General features: G+C 37.0%; 2 protein-coding genes across 2 annotated transcripts in view; one reads left to right on the plus strand and one right to left on the minus strand.

The window, feature by feature from the left end:
• The window catches only part of dnah12 (dynein, axonemal, heavy chain 12), a 29,432-nt gene extending 14,167 nt beyond the window's left edge, over positions 1-15,265 (minus strand). The window contains exons 1-40 of the mRNA XM_007557706.2: positions 15,151-15,265; positions 14,754-14,981; positions 14,545-14,635; positions 13,446-13,635; positions 13,057-13,126; positions 12,814-12,963; positions 12,535-12,730; positions 12,090-12,278; positions 11,841-11,994; positions 10,783-10,874; positions 10,504-10,682; positions 10,265-10,400; positions 10,047-10,172; positions 9,826-9,960; positions 8,122-8,315; positions 7,799-8,042; positions 7,506-7,691; positions 7,210-7,410; positions 6,874-7,068; positions 6,673-6,794; positions 6,444-6,579; positions 6,208-6,354; positions 5,658-5,777; positions 5,321-5,477; positions 5,067-5,239; positions 4,808-4,960; positions 4,486-4,725; positions 4,125-4,370; positions 3,887-4,006; positions 3,686-3,795; positions 3,427-3,610; positions 2,714-2,854; positions 2,545-2,628; positions 2,221-2,409; positions 1,997-2,116; positions 1,682-1,870; positions 1,456-1,607; positions 803-941; positions 483-649; positions 125-380 (exon numbers count right to left, since the gene is read on the minus strand). Of these exons, the coding sequence (XP_007557768.2) occupies positions 125-380; positions 483-649; positions 803-941; positions 1,456-1,607; positions 1,682-1,870; positions 1,997-2,116; positions 2,221-2,409; positions 2,545-2,628; positions 2,714-2,854; positions 3,427-3,610; positions 3,686-3,795; positions 3,887-4,006; positions 4,125-4,370; positions 4,486-4,725; positions 4,808-4,960; positions 5,067-5,239; positions 5,321-5,477; positions 5,658-5,777; positions 6,208-6,354; positions 6,444-6,579; positions 6,673-6,794; positions 6,874-7,068; positions 7,210-7,410; positions 7,506-7,691; positions 7,799-8,042; positions 8,122-8,315; positions 9,826-9,960; positions 10,047-10,172; positions 10,265-10,400; positions 10,504-10,682; positions 10,783-10,874; positions 11,841-11,994; positions 12,090-12,278; positions 12,535-12,730; positions 12,814-12,963; positions 13,057-13,126; positions 13,446-13,635; positions 14,545-14,635; positions 14,754-14,965 (6,285 nt within the window). The 5' untranslated portion in view covers positions 14,966-14,981; positions 15,151-15,265. The remainder of the gene's footprint in view (positions 1-124; positions 381-482; positions 650-802; positions 942-1,455; positions 1,608-1,681; positions 1,871-1,996; positions 2,117-2,220; positions 2,410-2,544; positions 2,629-2,713; positions 2,855-3,426; positions 3,611-3,685; positions 3,796-3,886; positions 4,007-4,124; positions 4,371-4,485; positions 4,726-4,807; positions 4,961-5,066; positions 5,240-5,320; positions 5,478-5,657; positions 5,778-6,207; positions 6,355-6,443; positions 6,580-6,672; positions 6,795-6,873; positions 7,069-7,209; positions 7,411-7,505; positions 7,692-7,798; positions 8,043-8,121; positions 8,316-9,825; positions 9,961-10,046; positions 10,173-10,264; positions 10,401-10,503; positions 10,683-10,782; positions 10,875-11,840; positions 11,995-12,089; positions 12,279-12,534; positions 12,731-12,813; positions 12,964-13,056; positions 13,127-13,445; positions 13,636-14,544; positions 14,636-14,753; positions 14,982-15,150) is intronic.
• Positions 15,266-16,076: 811 nt separating this feature from the next.
• On the plus strand, positions 16,077-18,826 carry LOC103141833 (glucose-induced degradation protein 8 homolog). Its single transcript, XM_007557622.2, has 5 exons — positions 16,077-16,147; positions 16,476-16,608; positions 16,688-16,884; positions 16,987-17,184; positions 17,794-18,826. The coding sequence occupies exons 2-5, from the start codon at positions 16,491-16,493 to the stop codon at positions 17,965-17,967; spliced, it is 687 nt and encodes a 228-aa protein (XP_007557684.1). The 5' UTR covers positions 16,077-16,147; positions 16,476-16,490; the 3' UTR covers positions 17,968-18,826.
• The last annotated feature ends 491 nt before the right edge of the window (positions 18,827-19,317 follow it).

Below are 19,317 nucleotides of genomic sequence, written 5' to 3' on the forward strand. Positions count from 1 at the left end.
TAAAACCTCAAAAAATACGCTGAAGTTAGTGTTGTAATGAAACCAAACCTAAAAAAAAGGTTTAAGAGTGTTTTTACAAGGCACTAGTCTTAAGTGAAAGTTATATGTGTTAAAGATAACTCACTTCCATTGTTGCTGCCACTATTTGGTTGCCAGTGGTAAAACATTCAGGGGCGAATCCATTGTTTTTGAGGTAGAAAGCCACAATGTTGGAGAAAATGCGAACCATGGTGTCGTCACTGAAGGGATTAATGCTCATGATGTTGAAATGCCGAAGAAAGCGAGGCGTTACTGCATTTCTTCCACCACCAGGGGGACCCATTGCACACAGGAACTGGATGTCAATTAAGGTGATCTTTGTTGTATCCTTTAAGTCGTACCTGCCAGAGCATAAAAAGTGACATCTAATGTTTTGAAAACAATTATTTTGTGCATTTTTGTTTGTTGACTGTTTACAGTGGCTTCTAAGAGTAGGCTGATACCAGTTTCTATGGTCCATGTACTGTCGTAGAAGCTCCACAGGAGGTTGAGCACCAAACTGCTCCAGGGCAGGCATGTTCATGTCATCTACAAAGATGACACACTTTTTTCCCAGTGGAGGGCCAAACACTCCTTTCCTTCTCTTATCCAACCTGGACATGATTATATTCTAAGAGATACAGCAAATACACAATAAAATTTAGAATGCTGAGAACAGCTAGATGCTAATGTAAGAATACCATTGTATCCAATTAATCAATCAACTCTTTTAACAACTAATTAAACAATGGGTATCAACAACTCTCACATTGCCAGAACTAACCTGGGTTTGATTGGCACTTGTCCGGGCTGAAAAGTTGATGAAAAAGGGCAGAAAACTGTCTTTGTCCAGATTGTTCATCAGTTTCTCCTTCACATAAACAGACTTCCCAGTGCCAGTAGGCCCAACAAACAGGGGAGGACTGGTGAGATTATTTGTTAAATGATAAAAGCACACCATGAAAAATGAGCATACCGCAACTTAAAACAACACACAGTGCCAGTCAGCAGTTTGCCTAAACTCATCATTCACAAGAGTTGCATATAAATGTTCAACATTAACGATGCATTTGACCCATATTAACATTAAGAAATACAACTGCATCGAGTAACTAAGACAAGAATTGGGCGCAAAAGTAAAAATATAATTTGATCTGTCTCTCATTAAACCATGGTCCAACGTTGTACAATATTAGTGAAGTTTTAAGTAACATTGAGACATTGTATGGATTCGAGAAATTAATAGTAAATTCAAACTAGTCCACCTAAGTCTTGCTTTTTAAGCTTCGTTAAAGGTGTTCATTTAATCATCATTAGACATCCGTGGCCATGACGGGTTTACGTAAACTTCTGACAGGTACTGTAGATGAACTTCATATCTGTGGCATACATGCAGTTCTGAAATCTGAGTTGACTGTAATATCTAAGAATACTGACACTCCATGGTTGATGCAGAGGTCCATTAGATAAGTGTAGCGAATGGTGTCTATGGTGGGAACAATGATGTCCTGCACCTTTGTGTTTTTATCTCCCAGGTTGATGCTCTTAATTGTTTCGTTCCAGTGAAACCATTTTCCTCTTCCTTTAAACTGAGAAGAAGTTTACAATACTATTCATTAATTCAACACTAATAAAAAACCTTCAGACTATAAGAGCAGATTACCTCATAAAAGTAGTCATACACCAGGCCTTTTTCCTCCATGTGACACTCCCATTTCCCAACTGTTTCGGGGATTGGACATTCCTGTGTTTCTCCAGAAAGTGTGGCCCTTAAGAAATGACTGAACTTTTCTCTGCTGTCTGCATCACAAGCACCCCCCACAGACCACACCAGGGAGAATGCAAAAGCTGCCTGAAAGCAAAAAATAAAAGAAACAGAGGAAGGGAACAGCAAAACTTTCACTTAACTGAGGTGCCTTGTTTTTGTAAAGTTGTAAGTTGAAAAAAAAAAAAAATCGACATAATAGAGTGATAGTACCATGATCCAGATGCGAATGCTCCTGTCCTCTGGATGTGCCGTCACTGGTTCAACAAGCAACATCTCAAACAGTCGACACAGGGCCACCGCAGTGTTACTGTTGCTAGTGGAAACAACCTCCTGCGAACAGACCCACATGACATTTTTTTACACAATCAAGAGAAACATTTTGCTGTAAGAGAAGCTTTTGCATCTATGAATTTGTGGAACAGGGCCCAGTTTACCTTGCACTGCTTGCGTAACTTAACGATGGAAGGTGGAAAGAGCCAGAGGAAGAGAGCCATCAGCAATGCATGATGGTCCTTAGACTTCAGAGGATCAGGAAGAGTGTTCATCCAGGAGATCACCAAAGGCTTCCAGCCTAGCTGAGAGGGTTCCATGTAGACCATACCACATCGGCTGACTGTGGCAGGCTGCAGTTGCAACATAACTTATTTAAAAATATGCTAAAAAAATACTTAATTAGACAACTTTAAATGTGTGAAAATGCATATTGACTGCACCAAGAAGCTGCATGCCACGATATAAATTGCACACTTTTAACTTACTGAAGCTTGTGACAGATCCATCGCTTCAAAAATAAGACTCATCTGATTGGACATCTGAATTATCTCACCACTCATCAAGCACAACTGCAGATGAGAATTATATTTTAAAAAATCACGTTAATATATTGAAAACATAAGCATGCATATCAGTTTTACTTTAACTATGCACCTTTTTGTTGTCATCCAGCACAGTGTTCATACTTTCAATCCACAGCGTGTCTATGGGACCGTCAAACACCACCCACTTGCGCTCTGGTGTGTCTCCCAAGGCAAAGTCACGAAAAGTGTTGGCCACAATACCATCTGTCCACTGATAGAAAGAGAAACCCAGTAAGTGAAAAGAAACATCAAAGAATGGGCAACACATTATTCTAGGTGTAGTGACTAATAAATGTATTTATATGTGGGGGGTTTTTTTGTCTTATGTGATGAGGTGTGGCATGGCATTTTGCATTTAGCGGTCTTACATCAATAGCTTGTAATTAGATATCAATTAGATAAATGTCAGTTTGATACATGTTGTGGGTGGTTCCCCAGCTTTATGGTGAACCTGTGGCCCAGGCTGAAGCCTTTTTTTATCACTGTGCAAACAGTTTATCATTTCCATGTTGACCCCGTATGTAGGGTCATCCATCTTCAAAGTATCCATGTCCGTGCTGAGGAACAGCAATGGTATGTTCCTTCACACATATAGTCTTTAAAATTGGTTGAAATGTTTAAACCCTGGTCTCATCTGACTAGTGCACCTCCTTCCTTTGTGGTTATAATGTGACAAAATGTGAAAAAGATCAAGCTGTATGATTGCATTTGCAAAGCATTGTATACAAATGAACACATAATGCTTTCATAATGTCATGCAGATTAAAAAAGGAACATATTTACCTCATGGGAAACCAGGTCAAACTGTCCAAAGAGCTGTCCCATAGTAATGGACTTTGGATTTAATGTCCTGAAGATGACCTTCTCTTCTCCTTCGTGTCCTTTCTCATTCATCATAGTCAGAGTGTCAGCTAAAACATGCAACACCTTTGTTTTCCCAGCAAAGGGCTCTCCCACCAGCATAAACCTGCAAAATGACTTTTTTGTGTATAATTGTCTTTTATGGTAAATACAGCCATATGAAAACCTAAGCATGACCTACCCATGTCTAACTATCATCATCTCATATGTCTGTATAATCTTTTGCAAGAAGACTTCAGTTGGCTGCACATTATGCTTTTCACAGCACTCTGTAGCAGACTCTAAGAACAGCTGGCAAAAAATAAAGGAAAACAGATAAAAACAAAGATAACATTTAGAATCTCAAGACAGTAGTTTGAGTAATAGTGTTAAAACATCAGACCTTATAGTCGGCCTCAGGAAGAGTGATGCCCGGGAAAAGGTCGCTGGTGATCCCGTTGAACAAAGGAATATCATGGGACAGAAACTTGGGTTCATTAACATCCTTTATGGATCTCAGGAGCTGAATGTTACAACATAAGAAATTCATGAATAACTTAAGATGATCTGATGACTGAAGTTGCAATTAAAGACATAAACTGAAGTCTATCAAACAAATTACGTAACTTCTGCAAAATTACCAGAATGTCTTCGTTCTCATTGGGATACTTAAGCTTGAGGTTTCCTGCAGCCACTAGCACTGCTTTGACGGCCCTCATGCCGTAATCGTAGTGAAACTGGGAGGAGAGCTGCTCTGAACAAAGCCTGTAGGTCATTACAATCTTTACTGATAGTGGTTTGGCATTGAGGAAGCCGTATGAATACAGAGAGATCTCTGCGATCAGAGCGTAGTTTGGGACCATCATGGCCACAGTTCGAAACAACACCTACAGAAAAGCAAAATGTACAGAAACACTGAAACACTCTTAGGTAAAATTACATTAATTAGGTACGTTAAATAATAAAAATAAAACATATCGTGCATTATTTCTGACAAAACACCTTGAGATTGTCCGGAAGCTCTGAGCGTCCCGCGTAACCGGGGTTCATTGTTATGGAAACAAAGCAGTTGGGATTGAGCTTGAGCGTAGTTCCTTCAAAATCAAAGTACTCCAGCTTCATTTCTATGGCCCTCTGGATGCACAGAACCTGCTGAGCCACTACAGACAGCACCTCCAGCTCAATACGGTTGAATTCATCAAAGCACGCCCAAGCTCCAGACGAGGCTAGACCTTTAAAAAACTATGCAATGGATTAAAATATTTATTAAAATAACATTGTTAGCACACACGATAATTCACATTGAATTTCAAGAGAATAGTACTTTTCCCATTGCGATATAATCCAGTCCATCTGAACAGTTAAACACCACACACTGCACAGCAAGAGCTTTGGCTAAATCCTTGGTGGTTTCAGTTTTTCCTGTCCCGGCTGGACCCTCAGGTGCCCCACCCAAATTAAGATAGAAAGCTCCAATCTATAACAGAAGGGGATGGAATCAGATTCCAGCATTTATCAGCAAGACAAGATGCATTATTCATAATTAAGATAACTTAAACCAATGTTGTTGTTTTTTTAACTACCAGAGTTCTGTAGCATCTGTCAGTCAGAGGAGTGATGACCAGACGTGGTGAGTTCCCCAGGTACTCATAGGCATAGCAAACATCACAGTTGATAATGTGAACGCGAACGTTTTCATTGGTCCAGTAGTAACGAAGCTGAGCTAGCCACTGAAAGTCAGTTTCGTGTGACACACCTAAAAACAACAACACTGAAGTTCTTGGATCTGCTCAAGAGAGCTCCTTAAATATTTAAACGGTTTTAGGGATGGTGTTACCTTTCTCTATAAGGTCCACGACAACGTCCCGGGCATGGACGTCAATTGTGACGAGCGCTCCCAAAGTAATCCGGGTTTGCTTGGAAAGTTTTCCTCTCACCAGCTTTATGATGTCATTCAGCTGATCCTTCAGTTTTTCATAATAGTCTTTTATGCCCTACAGAGATAACGGCATATTGTTATGATTATTTGAAGAAATACTGTGTTCACCATAGAGTTAATAACATTACTGTTTACACAGCCACATAATTAATCTTCTTAGTCCAATTTAGAAAATCTCCAAAAAAAAGTATGAAAAGGTCTCAAATCAAGCAGAATAAAACACAGAAAGACTCACTTTCTCCCCTTTTCTGATGGCCTCATGAACCTCCATAGTCCAAAAAATCTGAGAGGTGCAAATGACTACCTGTCCAGGCCACTCTGTGACCCACTGGTCCCGTGGAGTCTCAGGATAGGCCTGCCCATTTAAAAACATGAAAACATTTTATGGACCAGAAAATTTGTGATATGTAAACAGATATTTACCCACACTCATCATCAACATTAATGTCATTTACATTTTAGGTATTTATCGGTGCCCTAAATAAAATTCTCTACATCTAATGGACATTTCTTTAAATGTCAGTGATGCTATACATATTTGACCAAGTATAGTTTTGCACTCAGTGTTCCTCTTCTATAATGTTGAACCTGGGTTATAGTAGTTTTCTATCGAGAACTATGAGAATATTTTTTACTCTATGAACCAGAAAAGATCTGCATTCAATTCAAACACTTCAAATGCAAAATTCCAAGCCCAAAATTCATACATTAATGTAAAACTCTCGTGGTAGTTATGAGTGTAGGTAAACTTCTGACACAAACATTATGTATAAGAGTGATCTTACCAATCTTGAGCGGGCTATCACATCTCTGACACTGCGAAGCATCACATCCTCCACCTGAATCAGCCACTTCTCTACAGCTCCTTTGGCTTCGGATGTAGAGATACGCTGGATTAGATCAACACGTTCGCCTTCGCTGCTGAACATGGCCTGAGCAAAAACAGTACAAAGCCGATTAAAACCTAATCGTTCACAATGTATACATAACGCATTTTGAATTATGTATGTGAGTGTCTTGCCTGAATATCCAGATTGGGTAAGAAGTCCAGTTTGGAAATACCCTCAAAACACTTTTTCAGATGAGGCTGAACTAGGAGTGGATCTTTGGTTTCAGAGAGAATCTCAAGCATCTCATCATTTGACAGAAAGAAGAACCTGCAAAATGGATCACCAGAAAAAAATTAGAATATTGCCACATATAATAAAACCAATTGGTCGAAAACTGCGGAAAGTTTTTTGTTTGTTTACCGTGGAAAAAAGAGCCGTTTCTTCTCCAAATAAGCATTCAAGCCTCTCATAATGTTATCGAGAAGGTCGTTAGAATTTAGCAGCTTCTCTAACAAACCCGGAAGCGCGGTTGCTGGCAGAATCTAAGATGAAGTAATGTGGTGTCGCTAAAAGATCTGTTCTCAAAAATGAACACAGTTTTGCTTTATTTTATTTTTTTACCTTGGGGTCTTTGACACAATGCCTCATGATCTCTTTCCAGTTTCTGTCTACAGCTTGAAAAAGCCTTCCTTCTTCTGGTATCTGCTGCATGATGTCCTGAGATGAAAAGATGGGCTCCAGGTAAAGCCACTGGGCCTGCACCTTCAGCCACTCATCTATGATTGTCTGAATGTTAACCAGGCGCTCCTCCCATTGCTAAAAACAGAAACAAAACTCTTTTATGTTTTCATAGTACAGAACTATGAATAATATATATATATATTTTTTATTTACAATGAAAACTTCAGAAAATTGCTGTACTCATTAATAACGGAAATTGTCTCCAGAAAAGTCTACCTTAATTTCTTTCTCAAATGGTTTGATGAAAGGTGAGCCCCTCATTGTCTGAGTCTTTACAATTTGATCATCTAACATTGTCTGAATATCATCCAAAGCAGTCAAAATGGAAACACCGGTCTCCCTGTAAGGTTGATGGCTGAAGGCAACACCGTCCCAAGTTTGCAACATGGTTTGCATGGCTTTCTCCAGGGAAAACTCCTACAATGAAAGACGGTTTACAAGGCCTACATTCAGATCATAGACCTTTTGTGACAACCTGTAAAACAAAACTAAACATCCCAAGGGAGTTTCACCTTACTAGCAGCTGCACTGATAGACTCGAACTCAGTCAGATAAGGTCCTAAGTTTTGCTTTAAAACTTTGCGTAATGTTGTTCCAGAGTTAGGGGTTAGGTCATGATCGGCTATTTTAGACATGCTGTCCCAGTGACGTTGCCTGATACCTGGGTTACACAAGACAGACACGACGGGAACATATTCCTGTTGATGCAAAGATACATAAATTAAAAGCTACACACCAGCAAAAAAAATAAATAAAAAAGTTATGCTATGTTATGTTAATTCAATCATCAGTAGATTTTAAATACCTTAAATGTTTTGATCTGTGCCATAGCAGCAGAACACAGAATTACAGCTGGGTCATCCTGCCTTTTGACCTCTTCCTCAGGGACCTTGTGCTTTTTTATTCCAGAAATCTTTTCCTTCTCTTGTGCAGCCTTAATCTGCTTCTGCTGGAAAAACTTCAGTAATTTAAAAATCTCCCTATAAAACTCATCCACTTGACTTTCCATAGTCTCCCCATTTAGTTCCAAGAAAGAGCCGTCCATCCATCTGCTCACAAATAGAGAACACGTTTATCACAGGGTGTTATTAAAATCGAAACGTTGCACTTTAGGGACTGGTTTCAGACCTGCTTTCTGTGTTCTGCCATTTAAGGACGAATGCAAACAGCTTATGGTATGGTTCAATGTGTTCCTTGATGCTTTCAACTTCAGGGTAAGATGTCAAGTCCCATTGGTAGAAGACTTCTTCCTTATTAACAATGACTACTGCCTCCTCAGCATCCCGGAGAAGTTTCTGTATCATTCTTACCTTTGAAATATACTGTTCAAAAGGTATGTTTAATGAGATTATGGCTTTGGGGCAACCATAGATAATGAAAGTTGCAGAAACAGCTGACAAAGTATGTCACCCTCCATTTTATATAGATATCTTGTAAAAGCATTTGTGTCCCTTTTGTATTTTATTTTTTTCTTATTAGAACCACAAGCGTCAATGATTTTATGAGATAGACTAGCACAAAGTGAAACAAAGTTATGTGGTTTTCTATTTTAAAATGAAAATCCAAGATTCAGTACAACTACTGGCCTTCAGAAGTTAGAAGTTCCCCCTGTGAATAATTAAATTGTATTATACAACCAGCTGTTCTGCGGAGGTTATAGAACATTGCTGGTAACAAACAGAATAACGGAGATCAAGCTGAGAACCAGACAAGTTGGGGATGAAGTCATAGCTAAGTTTTTAGCACATTTATGTTTTTTAATAACATCTAAATTAGGCAAGTCCTGTCTTCATTGAAGAGCAGTAAGAAGAAAAGTATTGGTGCCATGAGAATTTCAAATTAAAAGTGTGTCACAAGCCATGCCGGGAACACAGCAAAGATGTTGAAGAAGGTGCTCCATTTAGATGAAACCAAACTTAAGCATTATACATGCAACAAGCTTTGTAGGATGGAAAACCTATACAGCACATTGACCTGTTGGGAACTTTAAAGTTGCACTGCAGGAAAAACCCAGTTAGAGGCTGCAAAAAATACTGAAGATTCGGGCAGAAATTGGAGTTTCGCCAGAACATTGACCCTAAACATATAGTGAGAGAAACAATGAGATTATTTATGTCAAAGCATATGTTGGGATGGACCAGTTAAAGTCAAGTTGTCAAATTATAAATTTGTGGAAAGACTACTTTGCTGTAGGGTTGACCCAAAACAACACCGTAATACATATATATATGCAACACTTTTCAAATTTTTACTTTTATTTAATTTTGTAAAACCATGCATTATTTGTCTTCTTCTCTATAAAATCGTAAAATCTACAACAAGCTTCCAGAAACAGCAAAACTGCCAAAACATTGTTTCTTTAAATCAAGTCTAACATCCCACATGATTATTGTTGTCTTTGACTAATAACAACTACAGTATTGATTAGTTTATTTCATGTATACTTCATAATGAATATTCTTGATAATTTTGATATTGGCATCTGACAAAATGTAATGTTTATTGCTTGTTTCATAATTGGTAACTGTATTATCTTGTTATCATGAAAAGCACTTTGAACTGCCTTATTGCTGAAATGTGCTATACAAATAAACTTGACTTAAAATACAATGACATTTGTGGTTATAACGTGAAAAAATGTGGAAAACGTTCAGTGGGTATAAATACTTTTGAAATGCATTATATATGTGTTGTTGTTTTAGCAACAATACATTTTGCTAAAACACCCCATGCTTGACAGGTGAATTCAAAACTGGTCAATAATCTCATAAAAAAAAAAACATACAAAAAACACTAGCGTAGGTTTATGTAACAGCCGAAATGACACTGTACCTGTTGCAACATATCCAGGCGAGAGCATTCCACTATCTGCTCTGACAAGTTTCCCAATCTTTCAAGGTCAATCATTAGTTTTTCCCTTTTCTCTACCAGCTCTTTCTCTCCTTTCTGCTTGGCCTTCTGCAACACCTGGAAAATAACAACCGTGTGCAGAATCAAATCTAAAAAATAAATACATTAGAAATTTAAAGAATGATATAGTTTAGAAGACGCACCTTATCGTGGACCTCAAAAGCATCAAGTATATTTTTGGGCCAAAGAAAAACAGTCGAGTTAAGTTCCAAATCCTCTGGTTCAATTGTGTGGACATCCAAGAGATACATAAGTCTGGTGCTTGCTTCCTGTAAGTGCATGTTGGGATGTATATGAGATGTAAGAAATGTTGTTTTTCTGCAAGACACAACAGCTTAAGACCAAATGTCCAATTAGTCACCTGTAGTTTTTCATTTAGGTCTGCAAGACCCTTTGTCTTGGTCAAATCCATGTAGTCGACCATCTCAGCCATAGCATCTATGTTTTCTGGAACTTCCTGACATTTCTCTTTGATTATTTCAAATTCAGAGCAGATCCTTTCCATGCACAAAAAAAAATAAATCACGCATAATGAGACCATGAGGATGTCTAGAAATGAGAGATAGGCTTGACTGAAAATGCCACAGGAGGGGAACCTACTCTAGATTTTGCTCCCGATGTTTGGCGACCAGTGTTTTCAGAAGAATGTCAGCAAACATTTTGGCTTTATCACGTAAGCTTTGTTTGAGCTCCTCACATCCCAGATGAATCATTGGAAAGTAGACTTTTGATGGAAGGTTGGAAATCTCCCTTGCGAGCGCATGAAACTCCTCCACTTGCTTTACCAGACAAGGTTAAATACATTCAGACATAAACTAAGACATGGCGAAGTCATAATGTGTCATAAAATGAATTAAGTTCAGCTTTAAGATTCTTTACTTCAGTAAACTCTTCAAAAGTGTGCTCCTCTTCCAGAAAAGTGTCCACTTGTGTCTGCGCAGTTCCATTCACAAGCCAGTCATAGCTTTCAACTTCAAAATAAACCACAAAAGCAAGTTATGAATTGATACAGTATCTAATGTGAAGTTTAAATATAATCGCAATAGTTTTCGGTTTTTAATGATGCATTTTTGCTGTTCTTTTCCCAGCGTGGAATGAGCTTACAAAACAGGACGTTCTTAAGTTTTAAAAACAAGATTCTTGTTGACAAATTTGAATTTATTGTGGATTTTCTCTACCACAGGTTGAAAAAATATTCATATGGGTTTCTATGAAAACACAAATTAATATATAAGTAAACATCATTTATCTATCAGCACCACTCCAGAAGGTAAATGTTAACTACTGAATAAAGCAAACTAACCATTTCGAAAACCAGTTTTAAAATTTGCTTAAGATAAGGATCTTGAACATGTGATTGTGAAGGTTAAGTCAGACATTGCTGGAATACCAGTGTCAGTGTCCATAGTGAGGTGACACTGACACTGGCAGGTCCATTCCAGAAGACTACTAAGAATCCTAAGAAGAGTGGTCAGACATCCAGCCACAGTCATGGCGGAAACATGCTGATGGCGAGAAAATGTGTTTGGTCTCTCTGCAATGTACCACGTTGCATTCATTCAAAAATTAGTGGGTGTGGATGCATATATATGAGCCTGTATGTATCACATGGACCAGATTAATATTAAATAATATAAACACAAAATTCAAACATGTTTACCAAAAACATGCCTCCAAAAATCCTTAACTTTGTTTTTTTTTTTTTTTTTTTTTTGTTTTTTTGCTCAAGAACCGCAGACTTTATTGTGCTTTTATTAGTTTTTTTTTTTTTTTTTTTTTTAATAAAAACATTTTACCACAAGAAAAGAATGGATGAACTCCATTCAATTAATGGCTCAGTGAGTACGACCACTGATTTAATGGTTATTTTAATTTTTTTGCGGACCAAAATCAAAATAATGTTTATGCCGATGAGAAGCGAATGAGTGCTATATCACCGTAGGTCTTCAAATGTTTGTCAGGTTCCTCCAAATGTTTGCGCACAGCATTTGTCACAGTGACCCGAGCCCAAGTAAGGATCTCATCGGGAACGCTGGCATCCACACATGGAGACGAGGTTTGGGCCAACCAAGACTGCACAGTCTGTACTCTCTATAAGTAAATAACAAGAAGCCAATTCCTTCTCAACACACACACACACATACACAAACACAAACACTAATTAAGCTTAAAATGAGAAATCTTACCTGCAGTGAGCTTGCTATGGAATTGAGTATCTCCAAAACAGAATATTCTAAATCTTTGAGAGTTGGGTAAGTGCCCATTTTTCCATCATCAAATGTCAAAGTCATGAGGAACACGGGCAAGCAGTGTTGATAGCTTGGGTCGAAAAAGCTGACAAACCTTTTTACACTTTGCTGAAGCAGGAACTTCAACTATAAATATGGGGGGAAAAAATATCACTTTAAGTCATAATATGCCTGAGAAGCTGTTTGTAATATGAAAGAAACCTCATAGATTATCTGTCTGCCACATTTTTCAATGAAACAATTTCAAGTGTAAGAATCTTAAAACATTAGTCAGTTGAAGGTTGTAGCTGTGTCCTGCACTATATTTTTTTTTTATAATTACATCATACAAACATAGTCTTAAAAGTAAAGGCAATAAATAAATATAAAAAAACTGAAATACCTGATTGGACATGAGGGTAGATGCACAGTTGTAAAAAGCATCCTGCTGCTCCTCTTTCAGTTCACCTAAGATTTCCTCATTTGTTAATAATTGAATAATTTGAGGAAACCAGGTATTCATAATTTCAGATTCTTTCTTCTCGCACTCTACAGTTGCACTTCTCTGTACGCTTTTACAATCCACAGGTTCGAAGCCTCTGTGAGGAAAAAAAAAATCCTTACAGGAGACTTAAGACTTACAACTTAGAGGTGGTTATTCACCTTGATAATGTAGTCCTACCTGCATCTACATGACTCAAGTAAGATCATACCGGTAAAAGACGTGTAGCCAATATCCAATATAGTTTGCATCACTGGGTGCAGAATATGGAGTTTTCGTCTTATAAGTTTCACTCTTTTTGTAAAGGTGCAATGGCAAAAGCTTTCAGTCCTTGAGAGAAATAAAAAAAAGACAATCTTTAAAATATAGTCAAACAAAACAAATTAATTATTGTATAATTATGAAGCCTATTCTAGAACTCACGTTGGTTGGCCAGATCTCTGTACTTCTGAAACTTCTTCTACTCTGTCGGGATCCTTTAGGACTGAGTCCACTGAAAGAAAACAAAAAAGCTATAAGAAGACATGATTTACTTAAACTCCATTTGCACAAACCAAATATATTTCTCTGTAAAGATACTCAGACTCCTTAAACTCATTCACATTGTGTCATGTTTCAATCAACAAACTTCATCGTATTTTGATGAATAATCTGAATGGTTTCAAAATATTTTTTTTATAAAATGTATCTGTGTGTATTCATTCTCTTTACTCTTATAACCTCTAAATAAAATCCTCTGTACAATTCTGAACTACTTTGTGTTGAGTTTAAGGGGTGCGAATACTTTTGCACACCCCTGTAACTAGCAGTACCTGTGTGCTGGACAATCACGTTGTGGAACTCCTCGGTGACCTCCGTGCAAAGCTCTTGCAGAAGTGTATCTGACTTTGGGCGCCCTCTCAGTTCAGGTGAGACTCGGGCAACCATTGAGTCTAGCCACTCTTTCTGAATTGGAGCGAATGGTCGACTCTCTACACAATGCTTCATGAATCTGTATTTCATCTTTAAACAATGCAGAACAAAATAAAAGCAATATGTGTTTTAAAGAAATCTTGAAATTCTTTTTTTTTCTGGAAAATGCATCATTTTTTTTACATTCATTACACAGAATCTGTAAAAACAGTTTGAAGTTAGTTTTGCAGTATTTTGAAGTATTTCTTCTTCTTTGTACTATGGTTTGTACAAAGCCATATGTCCACATACAGTTGGGAAAACAAAATTCGATCCCCTGCTGATTTTCATTTTTTCTCACAAATGCAGCTTCTCTAATTGAGAAAAAACATATTAACTAATAAAAAAAAATACATTACAGAAAAGTTTTTTTAAAAAATGGTTTGGTTTGTTGCTTTATACAATATTTTGTTCTTCCTGCTCCCTTTTCACTTGTGTAGAGTAATAATTGTAAGTGAATGTCTGTGTAAATTAATGATGAAGTTTGTTAAATCAAGTGATTGATATTTCTTCCATTTCTCAATAAATGCCCAAACACCTGTGACCTTTTCATGAAGCTTCCAGATTATGTTCTTAATGTTCACTCCTTGTCCAGATCAACAATATCGTCCCTGACATTATTATTGTTATTTGATAGTTAATTGGTCTGTTTGTGGAGGTGGAGAGGGTTCAGGGTGGAAGTGAAGACAACGATTCTGTTGATTGATCACAGCATGGTCACAACAAATCTGTGAGAGCCAGGATTTTGGTTGCACTATTGGGAATAAAATACTAATTTTGCATGATGACATGCAAACCAGATTATATCATTTACATAATGTATTTTTGTGTAGGTATTCAGTCTCCACACATCAGAAAAATCTCATCAACTGTAGAGACTTTCCTTTTATATGTAAGTGAGCACACTTTGAAAATCAACAGGAGACATTCCACCCCAACAGTAAATACAAATATGCATACTCGGCGTGGAATCTCTGGTTCTGGAGAGGGAGGATCATGCCTAGCTTCCCTCTCCTTGGTCTTTTCGCGAGCCTCCACTGCTCTGGAGATCCTGCAATAAATCATATTGCACAGCAAACAGTCAAAACTGATTATCAATTTCAATAGCAATATTTGCCGCAATTGCCACAATCACAATAAATGATTTATAAATTTAAAAAAACACCTACAATGTCATTTGGAAATGTTTTTCTTGCATTGTTCTCCTTTGTCTCTTTAGCTTCTTGTGAGCCTCTTCTCTCTTCTTTATTTCTTCCGCCATCTCATTTTGTGCAATAATGGAGCTCTCCAAAGCTCCCCTCAGTTTTTCTATTGGGGGCAGAACTGGTAGCTTTGGCAGGCCTTCCACGTTGGCTTTAGAAATCCCCGAAGAGGTAGCCATTTCTGACAATAGCCACCTGGGGGGAAAGAAAGTTTGACGGTCGTTTTAAGTTTGCTGCTGGTTTGCTAACCCTTATTTTTTGGCTCCGTCTTACAACATTAAGAGACGCTGAATACTCAAACAGTAATTATAAAAACCAAAAAAAACATCTGCACAGAATAACAAAATGTATCAAATACGTTTACCTTTGGGATTATGATGAAGTATCAATACGTTTAAGGACCTTTGTTTGTAGTTTAATATCGCCGTCTTCAAATGTTGGCTCTACGTGAATGTCGGAATCCAAAAGTTGGTTGTGCCGTTACCAGGGCAACAGTAAACGAGAGGGGTGTAGCGGGCGGGGTCTGGACTCTGCAACTGTAGAACAAAATGCCCAAGAAAAGTTATAAAGACATCTCAAACTATAATTCCAACATTGGCAAACAGACTTAATTAATTTAAATATGTAACTAACACTTCCATTGTAAATCTATATTTTTTTTCAACTCGAAATTATGGTAGAGGTTACATAACATGTTCCTTCTGTTATTGTAGGCTACGTCAATAAATACGAGTTTGGTATTTAATTCACCCGCTTAGAAAAGTTAAGAGTATTAACTTTTAGTTAAGAGTATTCATAATATTCAGTATCAGGCAGTGATCATAACTGGAGTGCTTAAAACACAACATTTTTTGTTGCACCATTGTCATGTCTTATTTATTTATTTATTTATTTATTTATTTATTTATTTATTTATTTATTTATTTATTTATGTATTTATTTATTTATTTATTTTTGACATATTGGAAGAAACCTATATATCCAAGGTTTGCCTGTATTTTATTTAATTTACCTGAATTAATACAGTTAAATGAGTACTGTGGAGTAGATGATCAACATATTCCGAATATCAGAAATGTAGAAATGAAAGAGTACAGCTGATTAGCTATATTTCTTCCAAAATGAAAATAGAATTACATTTTATTGAAGCACTAAAGAGAAGTTATCACAGATTGGCCCAACAGTTTTAAAGTGTCTTAGCGTCGTTTCAGTTCACACTCTTTACCAGTTGGTGGCGGTAATGCACACCTAATGTTTTTGCCAACCGCCAAAAAAAAAAAAAAACCTAAGCGAAGAAGAAGAAGCGGCTCATCCTTCGTTAGCTAGCTAGCTACTGTTGGGAAGTAGCAACAAAATTTCAGGTATTGTGAAGAATAACTTATACGTTATATTGGAAGTATGTGGTAAGATAAGGAACACAGGTCAAATTAAGCACCATACGACTTGTTTAGGTCTTACGTAGAGAAAAATATCTTCATCTGGAGACCGACATGTTCTGTGTTTTGATCCGTGTTGATGGAAGCCAGGCTTCAGTGTTGTGTTTTTCACCGAAGGCCGTAACAGTTGTTATTTTCAGTTTCCGGTTTCATATTTCTGCTAGAATAGCTAGCTAGCTGTGCATTATCCTAAGTGTTTAATATATGAAATCATCTTGTTTGCTGTTAACACGGCCTCCGTATCCTCTTGTAGGATCTTATCATCATAATGAGTTATGCAGAGAAGCCGGAGGACATAACAAAGGAAGAGTGGATGGATAAACTTAACAATGTCCACATTCAGAGAGCTGATATGAATAGGCTGATAATGAACTACTTGGTTACAGGTAACGTACCGACATCGTCAGGCTCACGTAAACAGCTGTTTGCTTTAGAATAAAAATAACCTAATTTTATGTTTTACAGAGGGATTCAAAGAGGCAGCAGAAAAGTTCAGGATGGAGTCTGGAATAGAGCCCAGTGTGGACCTGGACTCCTTAGATGAACGGATTAAGATCAGGGAGTTGATATTAAAAGGACAGATTCAGGATGCCATTGCGCTTATCAATAGTCTGCACCCAGAACTGCTGGATACAAACCGTTACCTGTACTTTCACTTACAGGTACTGTAAAACACAAAGTGGTCAGCTTAACTTTATTTTCTTTTATTTCTCTGTTGTATTTTTTATTCAATAATTTGCACCTGTCTGTTTTGCAATATGCAGCAGCAGCATCTTATTGAGCTGATTCGTCTGAGGGAGACAGAGGCTGCCCTTGAATTTGCCCAGTCGCAGTTAGCAGAGCAAGGAGAGGAGAGCCGAGAGTGTCTGACTGAAATGGAGAGGACACTGGCTCTGTTGGCGTTTGACAACCCTGAAGAGTCTCCCTTTGGAGATCTGCTCAATATAATGCAGCGGCAAAAGGTAGAGTCAACACACATTTAGAATAACATTTTCTGTGATTAAATTGGCATCTTTAGTTCAGTAAGTTGGTTTATTCTGTGTTTTGGGTCTCATTTACCCTGTAATTTTCCTGCTGGAATCAGTAAAAAAAAAAAAATTGGACAACAGTTCAGTAGAGTTAAAAACATAAAAGTTATGATAACATGGCATGAAAATAACAAAAAAGAAAGATCTCTAAAAGTCCATTTTGTATTCTTGTATAAATAATAATTATTTTTTTATTATCAGGTTATGTTATATTAAGGCCAAGACAGCAGCTGCTCAAAACAAATGTGCAAAATTATTGTATAGGAATGCACATTATAAAACATTAAAGATTATTTGCAGTATAACCATTAAAACAATAGTCAGATAATTTGTGGTTTGTCCAAGTATTAACAAAATCTCCAATCAGAACAGTTTATATAATGATTCTATATGCTTAATATTAGAAATTGTTTTTGTCCTCATGTTTTCTTTATATGAGAATAATATTCACTGTTTAGTGAAGTTTTTATTTTGAGTTTAGCCTTCACCAGTTTAAGACTATTTGTATAAAAGCATTAATATATGTCTTACTTTCTCTCCCAGGTCTGGAGTGAGGTTAATCAGTGTGTACTAGACTACGAAAACAGAGAATCTACTCCAAAGCTGGCCAAGCTACTGAAGCTACTGCTCTGGGCTCAGAACGAACTCGACCAAAAGAAAATTAAGTATCCCAAAATGACCGACCTGAGCAAGGGAACGATCGAAGACCCCAAATAAAGACTCAGATTAAATAAATAACATGTTGTTACAGAACGGACACATTTCCTTATCTATTTATAACCCAGGAAGCTGAATCAGTTAGAGTACAACCTTTTCTTTTTTTTGTAAGGGTTGCCTTTTGATACTTTGTTAATTCTGAACTGGACTGATTGTAATTTAAGGTTACTTCTTACTCTATAACAACCAAACCATTTACTTTATTTGGTATTATAATTTACATATTTGTCTATGTAAAGCTAAAATGTTTTATTTACTCTAGTTTTTCTGTCTGTTGGCAGGGAATGTTGTTGGCAGGGGAGGTTGTAAATAAAGCCTAAATTAGGCTGATGGTCTGTGTGTGTGTGTGCCCACTTCAAGGATGCAGGGTTTCATCAGGAAAAACTGCTGGCTCAATGTGCAATTCTTAAAATAAAAACCTTCTTTCAGGAAACACATTTCAACCGGTGGACTTCCATCTGGTACTTACATGTGGTGAAAATAGTCAATATGCATTACTTGGGGTGTTTAAGGTCACTGTGGCTGAAAGTTAAATTTAATTTAAGAATCATAATGTTTTATTTACACACTCTGTAAAGGTTGTGATAGATACACAATCGTAAATAAAACCCGCAAGGTTATGGTAATAATTTGATAAGATTACTGGAGTATTAAACAATCTACAGCATACTGTGACTATAAGCTTGAGTAACATGATGTTCAAAGATGTGAATGGGTAAATACACTTGCAAACATGGAGACACTATTAGACTATTACGTATGAGTGATTTACATTTGTAGCGACTTGGCTAAATTCTGATGTGCTTTTTTTCCCTGGTATATTATTTTGCAATAAAAGTTGATTTATCCTACACGACAAGTCACATGAAACTTGTGCTTCTGTTCATGGAAATTTCATATGTTATTTTTTATAGATCACTTTAGAAAAGAAAAATATTGCAGGCAAATAATTTAATCTGAATATGATCAGTTTCACATGAAGTAGTTTGGTATTCATGTTTTGTACAGCTGTAAAACTGACAGGTTTTTTTTTCTCAGCTTTTAATTCCTAGTTATTAAGTAGAGCAAGTACCTCTCATTAGTTGTAATTTGTCCATAAGATCCTGAACCAGACAAGCCAAACTGAGCTGTGAAAGTCTCTGATCTATTTTAAAGATAACAGAATGGAGTGTTTACGCCGCATCTTAATTATTTTTATGAGGTAGGAAGTATGTTTTACTCATTGTCCTTGCCTTACATGCCAAAAGTTCAGTTATACTTAATATCGTATTGTAAATAATTAAGTGTTCGGTGACTCGTGACTTTTGTGACGTTTCCACAGCAATCTTTGTTGAATTTTCTTACGCGACA

The sequence above is a fragment of the Poecilia formosa genome, unplaced genomic scaffold (genome assembly GCF_000485575.1).
Source record: "Poecilia formosa unplaced genomic scaffold, Poecilia_formosa-5.1.2 Scaffold90, whole genome shotgun sequence".
In the NCBI taxonomy this organism is placed as follows: Eukaryota; Metazoa; Chordata; class Actinopteri; order Cyprinodontiformes; family Poeciliidae; genus Poecilia; species Poecilia formosa.

Bases quoted from the DNA above. Each gene is read 5' to 3' on its own strand.
- LOC103141833 (XM_007557622.2), top strand. From the start codon at position 16,491: ATGAGTTATGCAGAGAAGCCGGAGGACATAACAAAGGAAGAGTGGATG. The intron at 16,609-16,687 runs GTAACGTACCGA...TATGTTTTACAG, and splicing joins AATGAACTACTTGGTTACAG to AGGGATTCAAAGAGGCAGCA. The intron at 17,185-17,793 runs GTAGAGTCAACA...TTTCTCTCCCAG, and splicing joins ATATAATGCAGCGGCAAAAG to GTCTGGAGTGAGGTTAATCA.